Genomic DNA, 20,970 nt, shown 5'->3' on the forward strand with positions numbered 1-20,970 from the left:
GAAAGTCTTCAATAATAAATTATCAAATGGCTTCTCTTGAAGGTTTGGAAGGATGTTCACTCTATTTCTACTCAGCATTGTACTACTGGAGGTACAACAAGTCAAAGAAGATGAAAAAAATAATTTAAAGTCATGAGTACTGGCAAAGAAAAATAAAAGTATTTGGTATAGACATAATTGTACATGTAAAATTCAAAGAAATCAAACTAGTAGAAATAATTGTATTTATCTAGGGAAGAAATGCAAATTCAATTTACAAAAATCAAATTACTTCTAAATGCTAGTAATAAACTGGGAAAAATTTTAAATATCATTTCCATATCTCATCCAAACCCACCAAATATTGACAAATAAACTTAACAAAAGATATGCAAGATTTTTACACTGAAAATGACAAAAAATTGCTGTGGAAAATGTTAATAAAATGAAATAAATGAATAAACAAAAGAAACCATGTTAGATGTAAATTCTTTCCAAATGATCCAATCTATAGATTGGATACAATCCATCCAAAATCTCGGCACACTGTCTTCTAGAAATTCACAAGCCAGTTCTAAAATTTATGATAAATCAAAGACCTACGAACAATCAAGGAGAGAATACAAAACAAACAAAAAAGCCAAAGTTGGAGGATTTACACTACCAAGTTTCAAGACTCACTAGTTAGCTACAGTTATTGAGACTGTAAAACTGATATTAGAGTAGACAAATGGAACATAATAGAGTCCAGAAATGGGCCTATACATGTACAGTCACTCGATGTTTTTCAAAGGTATCAATGCAGTTCAATGTGGAAAAGTAAATCTTTTCAATAAATACATTTCTAGTTGGAGGGGGAAATACGTTTGATCCTTGTATCACACCATACTGAAAAATAAATCCAAGAAGGATCACAGACTTAAATATAAAAATTAAAACAATGAAACTAGAATTTCTTCATAACCTTGTGGGTAGTGATAATTTCCTGGGACTAAATGACACTAAAGGTGAATGAAAATAATTGGATTTTTAAAAAAATTTAGACATTTTTCTGCTTATCAAAGATACTGTTAAGAAGTGGATGACAAACAATACACTGTTGGAAAATAGGACAAAATATATAAAGAACTCCCATAACGAAGAAAAACAACCCAATTAAAAATGAGCAAAAGACTTGTAAGGGAACTTTACAGAAGAATACAATGGAATGGGTTAGAAGCACATGACAAGGTGCTTAGACGTCATCCTTAGTCATCAGGAAACTGCAAATTAGAGCCACAGTGAGGGACTACACATCATCAGAATGGATAAAATTAAAAAGCCAACACTCGACTGGGCACGGTGGCTCATGCCTGTAATCCCAGCACTTTGGGAGGCTGAGGTGGGCAGATCATCTGAGGTCAGGAGTTCCAGACCAGCCTGGCCAACATGGCGAAACAATTTTTGTAAAAATAGAAAAATTAGCCAGGTATGGTGGTGCATACCAATAATCCCAACTACTTGGAAGGCTGAGGCAGAAGAATCGCTTGAACCAAGGAGGTGGAGGCTACAGTGAGCCGAGATCGGAACATTGCACTCCAACCTGGGCAACACGAGTAAAACTGCCAACACTGGGTACTTCACAAGATTGTTCCAAATAGCAAATCCTGGATCCACTTTAAAGCAGTATATAGCATACTGTATTTTCAATAATTCCTTATTTATCATAGCACGTAAGTCTGAATGACTATACATTATGAATAAATCAAACTTCTCTAATTAAACTTCCATCATTTGTCTCCTTTTAAAATTTTTTCTCCTATCTTCTCGTCCCATATGTAATCTACTAACTCAAGCTTTGGGTTTACTTGCTTAAAAGGATTGCCTCCTGGGGCTTAGAACCGTTAACTAAAATAGGTTTTATTTCTATTACTAAAATATTCTATATATTTTATTCCTTCTGGAACACAGTAGCCCTTTAATCCTTTATTAAAGGAACTGATTGTGCTATAGAAATAGTTTAAGTTGAAAGGATCGAACTTAAGTTACACTTCACACCTCCCTTCACAACCCTCATCCTACTTGAATCCTGGACAAGTATGTTCACTCTCAGAATGGAATGGAAGAAACAATGAATAAAAATTAAATACAAATGATAAGTAGTTTTCCATATTAAAGTCAGCTCCTCATGTGAACCCTTTTCCTTCCTAATGCTGCCCCCTAGGCAGCTCTAAAGTAGAAGTCTTTATGGCTACCAGGGGACAGAGATACACAGTAGTGGCAGTAGGTTCCAACTAAAAAGCAGGGAAAGAAATCTCTGCTTTTCTTAACTACTACTAGCATAATTACATTTTGATTATTCCTAAAGTACATTTCATAAATTAATATCTAGAGCTAGCTTTAAAGTTCTTATTGACATTATTAAGAAATTCAAGTACATAAAGTCGTTTTGGTATTAACTTGATTTGACTGTAGTCAAGTGAGAAATCTTTTAAATGAAAGAAGTAAAACAGTTCTTCCTGTACAGGACTACAAAAGTCAAAGTCAGAATGTCCTGTGAAAATAACTGTTCACCTATTATTGCACTGGTAGAAGAGCCATGACTTATTTTTAGCAAAAATTATATCAACTCAGTGTGACACATCCCACATGAACAGAAGATAAGCAACTCATTTTTAACAAAATAATTCTAAACAAATGCAGTTTCTTTGATGGATCAAATCTAAAACATGAGGCTATATAAAAGGGGTCTTTGGTGGTAAAAAGGTTATCAGTCTGAGGTTTATTATATCTAGGATGGAACAGGAAAAAAACAGTAAAAAATAGGAAGAAAACGAGGTGACTAGCCATTTCTGAGTCATTCCTTTGGTATGCAGGTTTTAAAAAAAAATCATTACTTACTGTTTCAGTGTACTTTAAAATTCAGATAAGCTCTCTCAGTAGTTATTTCTAATGAGTGTGGCTTTCACGTGACTCTCACAACCAAAGTTTTAAAAGTAGATTGCTACTGTTCATAGAAGGTGAGCTAAAAATTTACTAAGGCCATATAATCTGAGATGAAAATTCAGGCATTCACTCCCCCTTATGCTAAGACAAGTATGTGTGCCAACCGTCAGTTCTGTCCTAATGGAAGCTTTTATCAGAAGCCTTAAAACCATGTGAGAGTCTTCCTGTTTCCAATGCAGGAAGGCAGTTCTGAAGCCGAATAATTCTTTATGGCTTTGAGGGGATAGAGATATACAGGAATGAAAGCAGGTTCCTATATAAAAGCAGGGGAAAATTTTTGCTTTTTCTTAATATCATAATCACAATCTACAATTATTGAACTGAGAAGAAGACAAATAATAACACTACTTCCTAATACTATGTTCCTAAGAACTTCTTAGGTCATGATATTTACATGAGAGTATATGAAATTAGACTAAACGTAAGTCACAACAGTTAAAAGATGAAAAATGTTTAACAAGGCAAGAATTCTGAATTGCTCTAGTTTCAAAATGCCTAAAAATCACAGATTGGTAAGTGGGTTGTGTTTCAGAGAACTGAAGCTCCATTATTAAAATGGCATAGTGAAATAAGCTAGTCCATAGGTTTGAAATAGTACTAAACTTCCAAACTTTCCCCACTTCTCAGCTTGTTACGTCTTTAGAAAAGTTGTTCAGCTTCAATTTTCTAAATCCTGAGTGTCTATCTCCTCTAAATTTTTAGTTAGAAAACTGAAGAACCAAAAGATTCAGTCAAGCATTTGAAGAAACATATTAAAAAATTAAGTTAAATTCAGATAATCTGAAATATAAAATTGGGACCACTTAAGAATAAAAAATACTAGTTTCGGTTGTCAGTTGTGGCAAATGGTTTTGCTTGTTTAAAAAGTACACACATTTATGACTAGTTGAAAAGAAATGGAAGCACTGGCACATGTATATAAAAGTGATCAAAGGGCACTATTATTACTGTCTATTCTCCATGACTTAAGGGAGATTTTTAGAGGTCAAAGAAAACTCTTTTTATTCGGTGTGGCACTTGGAATAAGCCTAACAATATAAACATCATAATTTTTGCTCATTTAGAGAACAATCTAGTAGCATACTTCTGCTTCCTCTCATCCCATCTACTAGTCTGCACATGGCAAAAGGAGAAGCAGTTTTAGTCACAGAAAACATCAGCTGCTTTCCTAGGAAGTTCAATAATAGTCTTGCATCACATAGTCCTCTTTCCTTAGGATACCACACAAGAACTCTGTGGGGAATACTTTAGTAGGGGAGGGAAAGGAAAAAGGAAAAGGGAGAAGGTATGTGTGTGTGTGTGTGTGTGTGTGAGAGAGAGAGAGAGAGAGAGAGAGAGAGAGAGAGAGAGAGAAAGGGAAAGAAAGGGTTACATTCTTAGAAAACAGAGAAATATAAGCAACATTATTTCTATAAATCAGTGTTAACAATAATCTATTTGGTGTGTATTATTTTCAACTGGGTCAACACAGAACTAACAAGCTAGAGTTGTAAATTATACATCATAAATATGACAGTTACACATTTAGAGAGTAGAAAAATCATACTTCATGCTACCTTCACTAATATTAAACATATTTAAGCAGACAAACTATAAATAGCATCTTTATTTTAAGAGATACAGAAATAACTTTAAAACTAGAGTTACATCTCAACAGTTTAAAAGGGAACATTTATTAAATAACCACAATTAGTATAAAAATACAGTTCGAAAGTTAAAGAGATTTAAAATTAAAAACTTCGACAAGTGCTCAAATCAAAATACAATTGTGAGTTTTCAGAGATTGCATGAGAAATCTAGAGTAATTACAACATTGATCAGTAAACCCAATTAGAAACAATTATACCATAGCAAACGGAAATGAATTACCTCGTCTTCGCCCATAACTCCTTGCTGCATGTAAACAAAGGACAAATTGTAAAATGTCAGAACTAAAAAATAAGCCCACATATACAAATATTTCTGACATGAAAAGCTATGTGGGCATCTGAAAACTAGTGCTACTTTAAGAGCAATGACAATGTCACCATATAAGATTTGCATGTTTTACCATTCTACAAAGGACTTTTATTTATAGGTAAGTATATATCATCTGAATCACATAAAACTCTGAAATGAACAAGAAATACACAATTTATTAGCATTTGTGTTAAAAATCACAAGTATTTTTTCATCTAATGATGATAGAAATATATAACACTTTGCAGTAAATAGCATCCCAAATAATTTTCCCAGTGAATGGAAACAACTTGAACTAAATCTTTATTTTTCCACTTATTATAAAGAATGGTATGGCATATATAGTCCAATAAATAGCTATTCAGATCCAATCCACATTATACCAAGCCCTGCATGGAAGTAGTGCTAGAAGACACAGATGACTGAGAAGATATACCACTATTAAACTGACACTCTGAAGCCTGTACAGATTAGACAGGATTTAAGAAATCAACATTTAAACTTGTTTAGAGAAATTACTATAGCTAATAATGCTTTCCATCATTTTAATATACGGTATAATAGCTATCTACTAATTGTTTTTATGTCTACCTATGAGGTAAGAGGGATTCAGATACAAATTACTATTAACATCATCATAGAATAGTACATATGTTAAATACCATAAAAGTAGATAGGCATTTCTGTTACTTGCAGTGACATTATTCCTATGGAAAAACAAAAAGACTGTAATTTCTTTTTCATAAGAAACTACCAGTTTGATAAAATCCACAAATCGTTTTAAAGGAACTCCTCCCCACAAATTTGAATACACCATGAGTATTTTTACCCTGAAATTAAAATATGAAGTCAAGGCAGTAAACAAACAAACAAAAAAAGACTGTTAAAATTAAGATCTTATTTTATATTCACAGATTTTTTTAGGCCTGCAAAAAATTCAATATTGAATAAATCTCAAGTAAAAATATGTGCTGAAAGTTGTCGGAGATGTCTACCTAAAAATATAAAACTTAAAGATCAAAAGAAAACATTTCACATTATGAAATACATTCTCTTTTATACTAATGCTTTACTACAAGGAAGTGTGTCTATAACACACTAGTTCCTCTAATAAAAAGTGGGAAAAACAACCTTGTCAACTCTTGGTCACTTAAATTCTAAGAAATAAGTCAATAAATATAAGGCTTATATCAGACCCTTTTACATAAAATAACTTCATGTGCATCTCTGCCATTCTAGTGTCTTTAGCTATATAATCTGTTGCACACTTAACCTATCCTTGAGCTCCAATTACCTCAAAGTCTGGCAGATCTATTTCATAGCTTACCTGACCTATATATTATTCCTCCTCTCCTCAGATAGGGGTGAAAGCAGCACTTAATATTTTGTTGTCTAGGTCTTCTAAACATAAAAGTTTTTAAAAAACTCTAACTGATGGGAGATCAACTGTGAAAAATCAGACTGATACAAGAAATTATAATAGAGTGATCAAGAATAGACTATAGGGCTGCACACGGGTGATCACGCCTGTAATCTCAGCACTTTGGGAAGCTGAGGTGGGTGGATCACCTGAGTCTAGGAGTTGGAGACCACTCTGACCAATAAGGTGAAACCCTGTCTCTACTAAAAACACAAAAATTAGCCAGGCGTGGTGGCGGGCACTTGTAGTCCCAGATACTTGGGAGGCTTAGGCAGGAGAGTTGCTTGAACCCGGGAGGCAGAGGTTGCAGGCAGCTGAGATAATGCCATTGCACTCCAGCCTGGGAAACAGAATGAGACTCTGTCTCACACACACACACACACACACACACACACACACACACAAAAGAAAGAAAAAATAGACTACAGAAGAGTGAATAGTTGTATTAAGCCTAGAAATGGTCAACAGTCCCCAAACCACTTCAAAGGATGAGTCAGTTGGGTTTCCTGCTTATCCCTGGGCATAGCCTAATGGTATTAATCCAGTATGAATTTGCTTTGGAGAATTTCATTCATAGGTGTAGAGAGCTGAAGATTTACAAAGCAAATAAAAATATTTTCATCAAGTTTAAAGTCAAATGATGAATTATGAAGTATTAATGTCACACTTAATTCTTGACCTATTGAGAAAATTAATGGTATCATAGCCAGTTTATGTTCTTAGCTGAGGCTACTCAATACTAAAATGGTAAAAATATGCATAAATTTCATAGCATCTTAAGTTTTCATTCCTTGGCTTGAACATAATCATTCAGAAAATTTATCTGACTGTCTCATACCTGAGGAATTTTAGAATCCTGTAAAGAGCTATTCTACTTATTTTTTGGACAACTCTCAGATTCCAAGTATCTACATTACCAAAAATAGAACTGACTACAGATGAAGCTAACCCATGTGAAATACTTCCTATTCCCTGTTATGGAAATAACTAATCTGCACACTAAACAATGGTGTGTGTATTCACTTTCCTACCAATATTTCTAGGTGAATTTCTGGAGTATGTTCCATTATAACTCTGAATCAGAATTATGAGAAACACCTACCTATTAAGAAAAAAACTAAGTGACTTATGTTTTAGAAAGACTTTTAAAACAATATGTCCTTCAAACTCATTGAGAATATGATTTTAAAAGGAAAACTTGTATAAAATGAAGAACACCTATGAAGTGTTACAAAAATAACATGAGGAGCTGGCTATTTAACATATCTGTTCATGTTTATATGCACAGGTAGGTTAAACATGTATTACTGACACATGTGTGTCCTTATTTATCTAAAAATAAGAAGGCTTTGAGAAAAGCCTGAAGACAAGCGACTTCACAATTTTGGTTCTGGTTTCCAAATCGTCTTATTAAGGTTCTAATCCATAGCTACAAAAAATAAAAACAGGATGATTCTAATATTCTGACTAGAAACTATAGGGTCATATATGTATTGGCTCTCAGCTACAGTTGTAACTGAATTACTGCAGCTAGAGGAAGGGATAGGCAAACACATTAAATCAGCTGGAAATACAGGCTAAAGTTCTCTTGATGAGGAACCTAATGACATTTTTAGGTGTTTCAACTTGAAAAAGCCAAAACTAAGGAGAGAACTATGCTTCTAAATCATAGTCCTTTTTTTTTTTTTTGAGACAGAGTCTTGCTCTGTCGCCCAGGCTGGAGTGCAGTGGCCAATCTTGGCTCACTGCAACCTCCGCCTCCCGGGTTCACGCCATTCTCCTGCCTCAGCCTCCCGAGTAGCTGGGACTACACGTGCCCTCCACCACGCCCAGCTAATTTTTTTGTATTTTTAGTAGAGACAGGGTTTCACCGTGTTAGCCAGGATGGTCTTGATCTCCTGACCTCGTGATCTGCCCGCTTCAGCCTCCTGAAGTGCTGGGATTACGGGCGTGAGCCACCGCACCTGGCCCCTAAATCAGAGTCCTTTTCAAGACCCCCCAAAAAGCTTATCTCCTCCACTCATTCCACCAGCATAAAAAAAAAAGAACTGATTGCTACCCCACTTTCCTATTTTTATGACTGAATAGATATAGTTAAAGTGTCTGCCTTCAGAAATACAATTACTGACTTAATTTTCTTAAACGATACACATAACTTTTTTCCTCTCAGAAAGTACAGTAAGCTCTTTATCACATACAAAGCTGTACTTGGGTTATCACAGCAGATTTACATTTCTAACTAGCTTGATAATACCATTCCCACTCCCCATCCTGGCCACCAATACTTCTGCTCTATTTGTTTCTCTTTTGAAAACGTTGTGTACTAACAAAATGTAAGTTATTTTCCTTGAGAAAGGGGTAAAGAAAATATAATTCAAATATTAATACAAATACTGAATGATACATCATTTTGTATTGCTCTTTACTATGGAAAGCAGGGTTTTTTTTAAAACTACTTATAATAAAAAGTGTTTAGGATTTATACATTTAGAAATATAAACATACATACTTTCATTTTAACTTCAGAAATACTTCATCTTTGGTTTTAAGACAATCTACACAATTCTATATAACGTGACTTCCCTAAAGTGCTTCTGGATGCTAACTATAGACTCTTCAACATATCTGAATTCTTCAAGAGTGACAGTCTCCAGCAGTCAATTCAACTTAATTTGGGGAATATGGTCTGTTCAGAAGGAGACTGCTTGTAATTATATTTATATGGTTTCTTTGTTGTTTAAATTAAAAATATCTCTACAGCCTCATGAGATATACAGCTATTTATTGTATTACACCTCTTTTTTTAAAAAAGATATATCTGAGTTAACAGATGCTTAGAGTTAAGGATTTGCCAGAGACACTTCATAGTTTTACTGAGTTTGATCAACTTCCTGGCTTTTATCCCATTTTCTCTTTATTTCTTACTTAAAGGAATATTTAAAAGATTAACCATAACTGCTGATTAACTATTAAGGTAGAATCATAAAATCTTTACAGATATGTTTACAGATATATTTGCCATATCGGCCCTAATAATTGTAATAGTATGTTTTATTAAAGAAACTCAAGCCTAGCATCACTGTCAGCTTTCTGTCAGTTCTGCATTTTCTAAGGAATGTTCTTTAATTGCAACAGTCATGCATTTATTTTAATAGGTATCTGTGTACATCAAAAGTCATCTTGGGTACTCCAAGGAGCAACAGCATCATACTTTAGGAAACAATGCCTCAGAGAGTTATTTTACCTTTTTGGGGGGTTATTTTACCTAAACTTTGTCCCAAGATAGTTTCTAACAAATAGTTCTAGTTTGGCTTTCTGCAAGAACACAAAATGGGCCATCTTTGTTAGCTACTTATAATATACCTCAAATAGTTTAAAATATCAGTTATGTTTTCTCTTAAGTTTATATTTTCCAACACAGACATACCCAACTTCATGTATTTATAGGACATGATTTTTACTCTTTCAAATAAATTTTCATCACTGTTCACCATCACCCACTACTTAGCTAACATTTACTTTCAGAAGCTGCTCTAAATACTTTACATGAAGGAATTCACTCACTTCTCACAACAGTCCCCCTGAGTCAGGCAGTATGCTAATCTCTGTTTTAGACATAAACAAACTGAGTCAAAGTGAAGTTAGGTAAGCTGTTCAAGGTTACACAGATAGAAAAAGCCAACCTGGGTTTAAACTCAGATAATCTGGCTCCAGAATCTATGTTAGCAACCACTATGAGCTAGCTACTATTACACCACTATAAAAAGACTGATGCAAAATTTATTATTAAACATCGATTTTTAAAATGAACAATATTAGCTCTGTCAGTTAATTCAACTTACTTAACCAAATGCCTAAAAGTGAGTTAAACGTGATAAAAAGAAACTTTCATAATTCAAAAGTCGGTCTATGTACTATGAGAAACAACAATTTCTTTAATCCGTCAACAACATTTAATAAATATTTAGTACAGGGGTACTAATATCACTTAATTCTCACATTTCCCAGGGAGACCATATGCTAAGAATATAACTGAATTACACATACTTAAAAAATAGTTCAAGAAAAATATCTCCTTACCTATTAGTACATTTCTTTGCCTAATTCTCTCTTCAATAACCTTGGTGTCTACTAAAACTATTTAAATCCCTAATATTCAAGACTTCTTTAACCCACAAATATTCCCAATTATGTTGCGACTTCTTTAACCCACAAATATTCCCAATTATCTTGCTTTACTCTCAACCAATGATCCGAAAAAAGTTAAAAAAAAATTCTCTTTGCATCAAATTGTTTCTTTTCCTGATGTAAACACATTTTTATGTCCTGGTTTAATTATCTTTTTCTCCCTGCTAGTACCTTGCCAGAAAAAGTTCAGAGTTTCCAGGCTAGCTTCCTGTACTGAGTATGCATTGTCGCCCCAAATGACAGACTGCTAAGACTACTCACATAATATACAAAGCAGATTTGTCCACAAGATGCAACTCTGGCCTGAATACTCTTCTTTCTGCTGTGTGATGAAAACACTTTTCAACCTAACATCTAGATTATTTATAAGGGCTTTTCGCAACTGACAAAATCATCAATTAGTTTAATAATGTTTAGTATAACTAATAATGTAAGTTGCAGATACACTGTGGATACTAAGTTCTTTGCTTCCATATGACTCAGTACGGCCCCAGTAGTACCCTGGCAATTCTGACCACAACCGCCCTGTAGGATTCTCACTAATTAGATAACCCAGTGCTTAGACTAGGCTGGCATGTGCTAGACAACTCAACAGTGAAATGCTGAATGATTAAATCAATCACCTCATCTAATGCTCGGCTTCTTCAATTTTTCTCACCGAAAATCCTACTTACCCTGACCATCTCCTATGTGGCCTGGACTTTATTTCCATCCTTCTGTCTTAATACTAGTTCACATGGTCTAGCTTCACATGTACCTTATTTTCAGTCTTTGTTTCTTAACTGCATTGCCATGTTATTTCAGCAAAGCTTTAGTTGAAATACAAGAGCCAAGCCATTTTAATGATATTGTTTTTTAAAGTAAATATTAATACTATTTCTATTCTTTCCCCTTCCTATTTCCCTCTCCACACCCACCCTCTGACTTAAAAATACTCCTGTGAAGGATATTTTAATCCTCCATCTCTACTCCCACAATCACGGATGTGCTAAGTACTGAGACTCTGAATATGTTAATGTTTGTCTAACAGAAAGAAAACTAACTTTAACAAAAATTTATTATTTTCCTTACTTTGGTGAACTTCACTATGTAAGCTTTCTAGTTTGAATAAGTTTAGTGTGATCACAATATTTATAGTCACCAGTATATTCCTTATTTAACCACAAACACAAGTGCTATACTAAGTAACAAGTTCTATGCACTTTGCAAACATCTCATTTAAATCTCACAATAAACCTTGAGACTATATTCTCATTACACAGATGGGGAAACTAAGGTAATAGTAATCTGTCCAAGGTCATATCTGAAACTGGAAAGGCAATATTCAAAGCAGGACTGCCTTCAAGTCTGTGATCACTGAATTAGTCATACTGTTACAAATGACTGCTTTACCAGTCAGAACACACTCAGATTCCTAATTCTGCCTTTTGTATAGGAATAGTAGTAACTTTATTTTTATACTCATAGAATGATTAAACTGTGTGTATGGAGAGGTTCAGAGATACATGTATTAAATCATCTTTACATAAACCAACTGGAAACATAAAATGTTTTTATAAAACTTACCATTTAACATCAATAGATTGTCAGTTCCTGGATGTGGATAGCTCAATCGACCTTTAAAAAGACAGGAAAGGTGAGTCTGAAGATTATGGAGTTATTTGAAAAGCAAAAAGAAAAAAACAAAAAACAACAACAACAAACAAAGGTGGTGTAAAGAGAAAATTATTGAGCACAGTATTTTTCATAAGATTACAATGTGATTTGGGAGCAATGCCAATACAATAAAGCTTATTTATTTTGGAAATGTAAAACAATATATGTATCATATCCTAATCTTGCAATTTTAATATGAAATGTGAATTTTAAAATTTTTTCAAAGTTGTTTGTAATTTTATCTATAGATGTCTTGTCAAAATAAAACTTGAGAGAAGTTCATATTTCCTAAATCAAAAACAATTAAAATGTTAAAATAAAAAATAAGGGCAGAAAATTCATCCTCACTTGCCAATGTGGCTTTATAAAGTCATTATTTAATAAATTAGTTGAATGAAAACATCTTATATTACCAAATATGAAAACTTAACTTCTTTCAAAGTTTATAAATGATTAAAAATAATAAAAAAAAAAATAAAAATAACTAAAGCTGATGAGGGCGATAGTAGCATAGTATTTCCTGAGTTCATTCTTCATTCAAAAGGTTTTTATTTAACCTAAATGCAGAGAACAACGAGTATTACGAACTGCTGTGGAGAAGGGCAAATAAAGGTATCCAGAAACATTCTGTGGTTTATCCAGCATGTTTTACATCCGTAACACTTGTTTATAAAATGCCAATAGCTAGGATACCATTATTTTTAGTCTATTAAAATAGCAGGATTTTTCTCCAAATGCCTGAATCTCTAATGGGAGCTATTAGAATACAGCCAATTAAAACGCCATTTAGAGCTGGCCCATCGGTGGTCATGCTTGTAGTTCCCAGCTAGGCTGGGAGGGTGGAGAAAGGAAGATCACTGACACGCAGGAGTTCAAGCCTATAATGGAGGCTATGATTGTGCCAGTGGCACCACAGCCTGAGTCAAGGCAGGCAAGACCCCTGATCTCAACAAAATGAATAATATAATAATACATATAATAATACATATAATGAATTTTAAGCTCATTTGAAAAATTATAAAATTAAATGTCTGGGATTGCATTTTAGTACTTTTAGCACAGTCCCTTTAAAACAAAACAATATGCTAGCTAGCACATGAGTAAGGAGTACAGATTAACTGCATCTACCTTTATCACCTCAGCAAGTCTTCTACAGATTAACCGCATCTACCTTTATCACCTCAGCAAGTCCTCTACACTCTACAGGCCCACATATAAGATGGAGATTGTCTGCTGACTTTTGTTTTAGTTCTGAAATTAAAGAGTTTGATCATCTTCTAATGCAAGAGTAAGTGGTAAAAATAATCCAATTTTGACACTAAAATATATAAATATATATGATAGATATACAAACATGTTACCTTCACACACACACACTTCACCTGAGCTCTAAGTTAACTGTGGGACATTTTGATTTCAGACTCAACACAGTTAGACAAAATAAGTGTTATCAAAAGGATTATCTACCATCTCTTATTTACTCCTGCATTTCACACAGCATGACATGAGTTAACGAAATGACCTCTTAAATAAAGTTGTCATACTCTAAAACATACCAGTAAATTTCTTGTTGTGATACCTTGGTATGGAGAAATAGAAGCACACATATGGGAGGTACACAATAAAGAGCCAGAAAGCACAGCTTGCCTAAACTGCACTTCAGTAACACAGAACATTACTTTGAAGTATTATAGCTTATTTTGGAAATATGCCTATTTCTAAACATCTTGCTGCAGATGGCCAAATTTGGAGAACAATTTAAGGCCTTGAATAAATTACTGTAATTTCTGACTTAAGATTAAAAGAAAAAACAAAAAACTCCTACAAAGTGGCAACCTGTTTCACTGTTCAGCATAATAAGTTAATTAAATCTACGATACTGACAGTGTGTAGGATGTAGATGATGCAAACATGAGTGGGACATAATCTTATGATGTGGTAGGGGAGATAGACACAAATATACAATTTCAATAAAATATGCCAGGTGCTAAAAGAGTTACATACAGAATGCTATATAAAAAAACACAACAGAGTATATAGTAATCAGGCCCAGGGATTAAGGCAAGACTTCCTGGAAAAGTAAATTACGCAAAGCCTTAACATGAAGCCTAGTTCCACCTTGAAAGATTCTCAACTTTAAACCGTCAAACCCATTTAGAGGCTGGGCATGGTGGCTCATGCTTGTAGTCCCAGCCACAACTTTAATAGGTTCTCAACTGTAATGGGTTCCTGTTCATTTATTTATCTCAAGATACAGGTTAAGAAAAAATATTTTCACTGCTAATAGTCTTTTGCTATTATGGCTCTGAATAGACTTTTAAAAGGTGTACTTTTTGTGGAAAGTTTAAAAAACAACTATTTGCAAAGTAACATATACTGTATACATTATATACATATGTATACATATTCTAAATACTACAGCTCTCTACCTAAGAAAATCTCCCAATATTAGCAATCAAGTACTCCAAATGAAATAAGCAAATTTAGACTCATTTTAAAGATACCCAACCACCTTTTCTCCACCACAGTGGAAACATTAATGCATCTTCATAGGTTAACTTTTAAAGTTATGTTTTACTTAGGGTATTGTTAAAAGTACTTTCACTAAGAACCTGCCAATTGATAGTAAGAACTAACAGCATTTGAGGCTATACTGAGCCAGGAGCTTTTCTACATTCTTTACAACCAGTTACTTAATCCTAACAACAATCCTATGACTTAGGTATTATTATCTTCCCATTTTAAGATGACGACACTATGTCACAAAAAGTTAAATAGGTAAGTTGCCAAAGGTTATACCACTGGCAAGTAGCACTGGCAGAACCTGAACCTAAGCAGTTTGGCTCCATACTCTTAATCACTATCTTAATAATTACTTTATATTGATAACATAAAGGTATATATGGTTGGTTGTAGGACAATTTTATCTCTTAAAAAATTCACAGAATATTCTATAGTATATTTGATAATTTAAGCTTTAATAGAGAAAAAATAGAAAAAAAACACATATTACTATAAAACTAATTTATCCTTATTGTTTAAAAGACCTGTGGTGCAGGGACTGATAGGTGTACACTGTTCCTAATAGAGTCATCAAAGTTAGACAGATACAGAGCTTCCCAGAATGAAAAACAAAAAACCAAAAAGCTACATACGTAGCCCAGTCATCTTGTAGATAAGTGTACCCCTGAATGTAAGATCTGGCCAATGGGATATAAAGTGAAAGTGGTATGTGCAATTTCTGGGAAGTACTGTATCTTAAAAGGGAAGACCTTCCTTTCCTCTTTCTTGCTTGCTGAAATGCTGATGTAATAGCTAAAGTGAAGAAGCCGTATTAGACCATGAGGCAGAAACTGTGTTCTCAGGATAATAGAAGAATGAGATAAAAACGAGCTTCAATCCATGAATATCACCAAACTACTCTAGGAGTGTTAATGTTTCTGAGTGTTAACGTTTCTGGTAAGGGAAACAAACTTCTATCTTATTCAAGCCACTTAGGAGTTTTCTGTTGTCCTTAACAAACCTAAGCTTACTAAGTCCTCTAGTAATAAATTTGAGCAAATTAAATTTTAGGTAACCAGGCAATTGCTTATTATTGTGAAAATATGATCATTTCATAATGGCTTAATATATCTATAAATAATGAGTATACATGAGCTCTTGGCACTGCTCCTTTTACATTAAGATACTATGTAATTTAAAATAAGTAATTTAAAAAATATATGTATTTTTAGGTGTCAGTGAATAACTAGAGGATCTATCGTATCTTAACAATTGTCTTATTCATCTATTATGGTTTTAAATAGTAATTTGTATATAATATATAGTCGACCCTCTGTGTCTGCGGCTTCTGCATTCATTGGATTCAACCAAGAAATTATACTGAAAATATAATTCCTGATAGCCGGGCGTGGTGGCTCATGCCTGTAATCCCAGCACTCTGGGAGGCTGAGGTGGGTGGATTACGAGTTCAGGAGTTTGAGACCAGCCTGACTAACATGGAGAAACCCCATCTCTACTAAAAATACAAAAAAAATTAGCTGGGTGTGGTGGTGCATGCCTGTAATCCTAGCTACTTGGGAGGCTGAGGCAGGAGAATCACTTGAACCTAGGAGGTCGAGGCTGCAGTCAGCCAAGATCGCGCCATTGCACTCCAGCCTGGGCAACAAGAACGAAACTCCATCTCAAAAAAAAAAAAAAAAAAAAAAAAAGAAAAAAAAAAAAAAAAAAAAAAGGAAAAGAAAAGAAAGAAAACACAATTCCTGATCAAAAATACTCAGGAAAAAAAAAAATTCCAAAATGTTCCAGAAGGCAAAACTTGAATGTGATGTGCACCAAGTATGATATGACATTGAATCCACACAAATGTGATGTCTAGGCACTGTTTTAGGTATTATAAGTAATCTAGAGATGATTTAAAGTATACAACAAGATGTGCATATGTTACATGCAAATACTACATCATTTTACATAAGGGACTTGAGTATTGCTGATCTTGGTATCCCCGGGTGGTCCTGGAACCAGCCCCAATGGATACCAAGTGACAACTCTATAAAAAAGCCTTATGTCATGTTAGCCACTTTAAATGTATTATCTGAGCAACTAAAAATACTAAGAAATATGACAACTGTATAAAACTTATCACTTGTTTAAACAAATTACCAGATTACATTTGGAACAAATATCTGGTCCCTGATTCTTTACCATTTTTGCTACACTGAGCTCTTTGCTATTCCTCAAACATGCCAGGTAATCCCTTTCCAGGATCTTCCTACTTCCTTTTTTTCCTGCTTGAAATACATTTGCTCAGATACAACCAAACCTTGCACCCCTTACTTCATTCAAGTCTTTAAGAGATAGTATGACAGACTATCCTGTCTAAAATAGCAGCTTCTTTCTCTATCCCCTTGATAGTGTATTTTTTCTGCATAGTACTGATTATTATCTAACATTTTCTGTCTCTATACTTCTTTAAAATAGAAGATCCATGAAGGCAGTAACTTAGTCTCTTTTATTCTTTAGCATATAAAACAAAGCCTAGCATATAGTAGGCTCTCAAATATTTGTTGAATGGATAAATGAAATATTTCATTCTACTATGTAAACTACAGACTGAATCAAAAACACAAATACCTTAATATGTGTTTGTATGTGTGGCATAGGGAGGATATTCTCTAAGAAAATGAAAAACAAATCATAGAACAAGACTTTTTTTTCAGCTTATTTCTAAATCTCTTACATATTGGAAGTTGTGGGGAGAGATACTGCAAAATTCCTGCTTGTTGCTCTTTGCCAAGATAAATTTTCCCCTTCTCTAAACTAGTTTTTCTTTAATGAGTTAATAGAAGAAATGAACTCCAAAGCCCTAATATTCAGTTGATGATGCTCACTCTTCAGTGATGAGAACATAGCTAAAGAACAATGCCATGTGCTCTGCCAACTGTTTTTTTAAAAGAAAAATAAACATTTAAATCATATTAGAATCATACAGAGTTTAGGTTAGAATTAACAACAGATCAAAAGGAAGACAGTATGGTGCAGTGGTTAAAAGCACACATTCAGGAGCTACCAAGTTCCACCACTTACTAGCAGTTGAAATGCAGACAATTATTAAGAATAAGCCACAGTCATCCAACTGTAAAATAAGGGTAAATATCTACCTCTTAAGTCATGCAAATTAAATGAGTTAATACATATATGTAGAGTCCTCAAGAATAATGCTTAGCTATATCAACTGCTCAATAAATGATATGTATGGTGTGTCATATACTGCATATGCATATTAAACACACAATAAACACATACCTTTAATAGAAGACATCTAATACTTCTTAAGTGCTTTAAATAAAGCATTGCCCCCACTCATCTGACAGACTCTTCCAATATTGTTTTCATAATCTACATTTACCTTTACTTCCAAATCCAATTAGGAAAAAAAGGTTCATTTGAAGTCTGGTAAAATCCACTTAGAATGTGGTCATTACCAACCTTGAATAACTCCAATCTCTGCTCAGATCCAAGGGGCAGGACAGTCATTCCTGACCACACTCCCAAATTTCAATGTATGCCTCATAAAAGCCTAAGAATAAGATCATACAAACGTAGAAAAGACCCTTAGATCCAAAGTACCAGATCCAAAGAGAGCAACAGAATCATTCCTTACCTCATCTGATAAAAGCCACCAATCTACTTCAGATTCAACTGAAATTAATCTAGTTAACACGTTCAAATCAAAATCCTAACAAATTTTTTGACCTAATCATATTTTAAGACCTTCAACCAATTAATACTAGAAAATTTACCAAGAAACACCAAAGAACACAGAATACCAAAAAGTTTTGATTCAAGAAAAGGATAATCCCAAAAGACAACAATAATGAAAGACAAAACAAGTCATTAATCATTTAGTAAGATAATGTATTATCATACACCTATTAAAATAAAAGTGGTATTAATTCAGATATATGCAACTAATACTAAAATCAAGTTGAGTTAATGGTTGCAAAACTTTTTACTCTTAAGGGTTTTAAACAAAAGTAATGCTGATAACCAGTAGGAATAGCAAATGGGCAACAAAATATTGCCAGTGGAACTGGTATAAAGCAAACCTAAATTGGCAATATATGTTTACAGCCTCAGAAACAAGCATATGAAGTTGTGCTATGAAAATAAACACAAAAAAAGCTAATTCAATTTTATTTAAACATTTGAAAAACCTAAATGTTCAACTATTCAAGAATGGTTATACAAACTATTTTACATGTATAGATACAATATACAGTAATTCTTTAAAGTTCTAAACCAATATTTTGAAGATTATGAATCATGAGAAAATGCTTAATCATTTAATCAATAATTTACTGGGACCTTCCTATTTGTGTGACATTATGATAGATGCTGATTCAAGGTAAAGCAAAAACACATGTGGCCATTGCTCCCATGACAATCTTACATGAAAGATTACATGAAAGATATATATTAAAAATCAGTTCCGGCATGGTGGCTCAGGCCTGAAATCCCAAGCACTTTGGGAGACTGAGGCGGGTGGATCACCAGGTTAGGAGATCAAGACCATCCTGGCTAACATGGTCAAACTCTGTCTCTACCAAAAATACAAAAAATTAGCCGGGTGTGGTGGCATGTGCCTGTAGTCCCAGTTACTTGGGAAGCGGCTGAGCAGGAGAATCACTTGAACCTGGGAGGTGGAGTTGCAGTGAGCTAAGATGGTGCCATTGCACTCCAGCCTGGGTGACAGAGTGAGACTCTGTCTCAAAAAACAAACAAAAAAACAAGAACAAATGATTGAATCTAAAATAAGAAAGGTGCTCTGATTAAAAAGAAACTTGATTCTCTATAAATCTTTAACACAAAAGTAATCTACCCTTGATAGGGGTGCCAAAGAGTCTTTATGATGAGGTAGAAGTTGACTAGAGATTACAGAGACTGCCAACTGAACACGAAGGACTGAATACACGTGTTCACCTCTGTTGCTTTCTGAAACCCCTAACATGGCGGTTAAAAAGATTTTAAAGAGGTGTCTCAAAAAAAAAAAAAGATTTTTAAAGAGGCATAACTCTGTTAGGATAAAGACACTGGAACAGGATCATAAAACAACCAAATCATCAAATTTCTGGGAACTGTAAATGTGAATGGCTGAATGGTAACTAACTTTGTAGACCAGAAATCACTGAAAACACAAACCTAAGCCAGTGTATGTATGGGGAATGCCATCAAGTTAACACTCCATTTACTGTACTACACACCTGGATAGGTTCAGAAATCAGAAGCTCTGGTTATAACCGTGTGTAAAAATGGGGTACAACTAAAAACAGGAAGGTTTAAGATTGCTTGTTAGTTTTTAAAAGAACCCTCCTGGGTTCATCTAAGGCTAGCAGCTAGGCCTACAGCTCACAAGCAGAGAAGACTAGAAGACCCACATCCATGTTCATTTCCCAGAACAAAAGAAAAGACCTAGACACATGCATTGTAAGGGGTTCACCTGACTGCCTTACTACAATCATTACTAGCTGATAATTTCAACTACATACATTGAGCTTCCAATCTCCATTTTGTGTGTCTTACTTTTAAATATGAATAGACAGTAAAGGATGAAGCCTCCAACATGAGGAAAAAAGAGAACACAACCAAATAAAAAAGAAGAACTTAGAAGAAGCACAGACAATATAAGGAACTGGGAAAATAATCTTCAAACACTATAACAGCCTCCAGAGAAATAAGATCAAACAACAAGAATAAGATCTCATTGGAAAGTTCTGAGAATTTTTTAAAGGAGGTTTTAAAAATTAGCAAAAAATTTTAAAACAAAAAACTCAATAGAAGATTTAAAAAATAAACATAAGCTCTTCAAATGCAAAACCAGAGACAAAACAATGGAAAACAGAAAAGAAAAACAGATGATGACTATACAAGGTTTAACATTTGAGGAACAGGAATTCCAAAAGGAGTTAATATTAAAAAATGGGAGGCAGACACGGTGGCTAACGCCTGTAATCCCAGCACTTTGGGAGGCCGAGGCGGTCAGACTATAGTCAGGATTTCGAGACCAGCCTGGCCAACATAGTGAAACCCCATCTCTACTGAAAATACAAAAATTAGCCAGGCATGGTGGCGGGCACCTGTAATCCCAGCTACTCAGGAGGCTGAGGCAGGAGAATCACTTGAACCCGGGAGGCGAAGGTTGTAGTGAGCCAGTATCACGCCATTGCACTCCAGCCTGGACAACAGTAAGACTCCCATCTCAAAAAAAAAAAAAAAAAAAAAAA

General features: G+C 34.2%; 1 protein-coding gene across 1 annotated transcript in view; it reads right to left on the reverse strand.

The window, feature by feature from the left end:
* CPEB2 (cytoplasmic polyadenylation element binding protein 2) overlaps positions 1-20,970 on the reverse strand; it is a 64,631-nt gene that overhangs the window by 22,397 nt on the left and 21,264 nt on the right. Inside the window, 2 exon segments of the mRNA XM_017875357.1 lie at positions 4,834-4,857; positions 12,098-12,148. Of these exon segments, the coding sequence (XP_017730846.1) occupies positions 4,834-4,857; positions 12,098-12,148 (75 nt within the window).

The sequence above is a fragment of the Rhinopithecus bieti genome, unplaced genomic scaffold (assembly GCF_001698545.2).
Source record: "Rhinopithecus bieti isolate Rb0 unplaced genomic scaffold, ASM169854v2 scaffold_9237, whole genome shotgun sequence".
NCBI classification, from domain to species: Eukaryota; Metazoa; Chordata; class Mammalia; order Primates; family Cercopithecidae; genus Rhinopithecus; species Rhinopithecus bieti.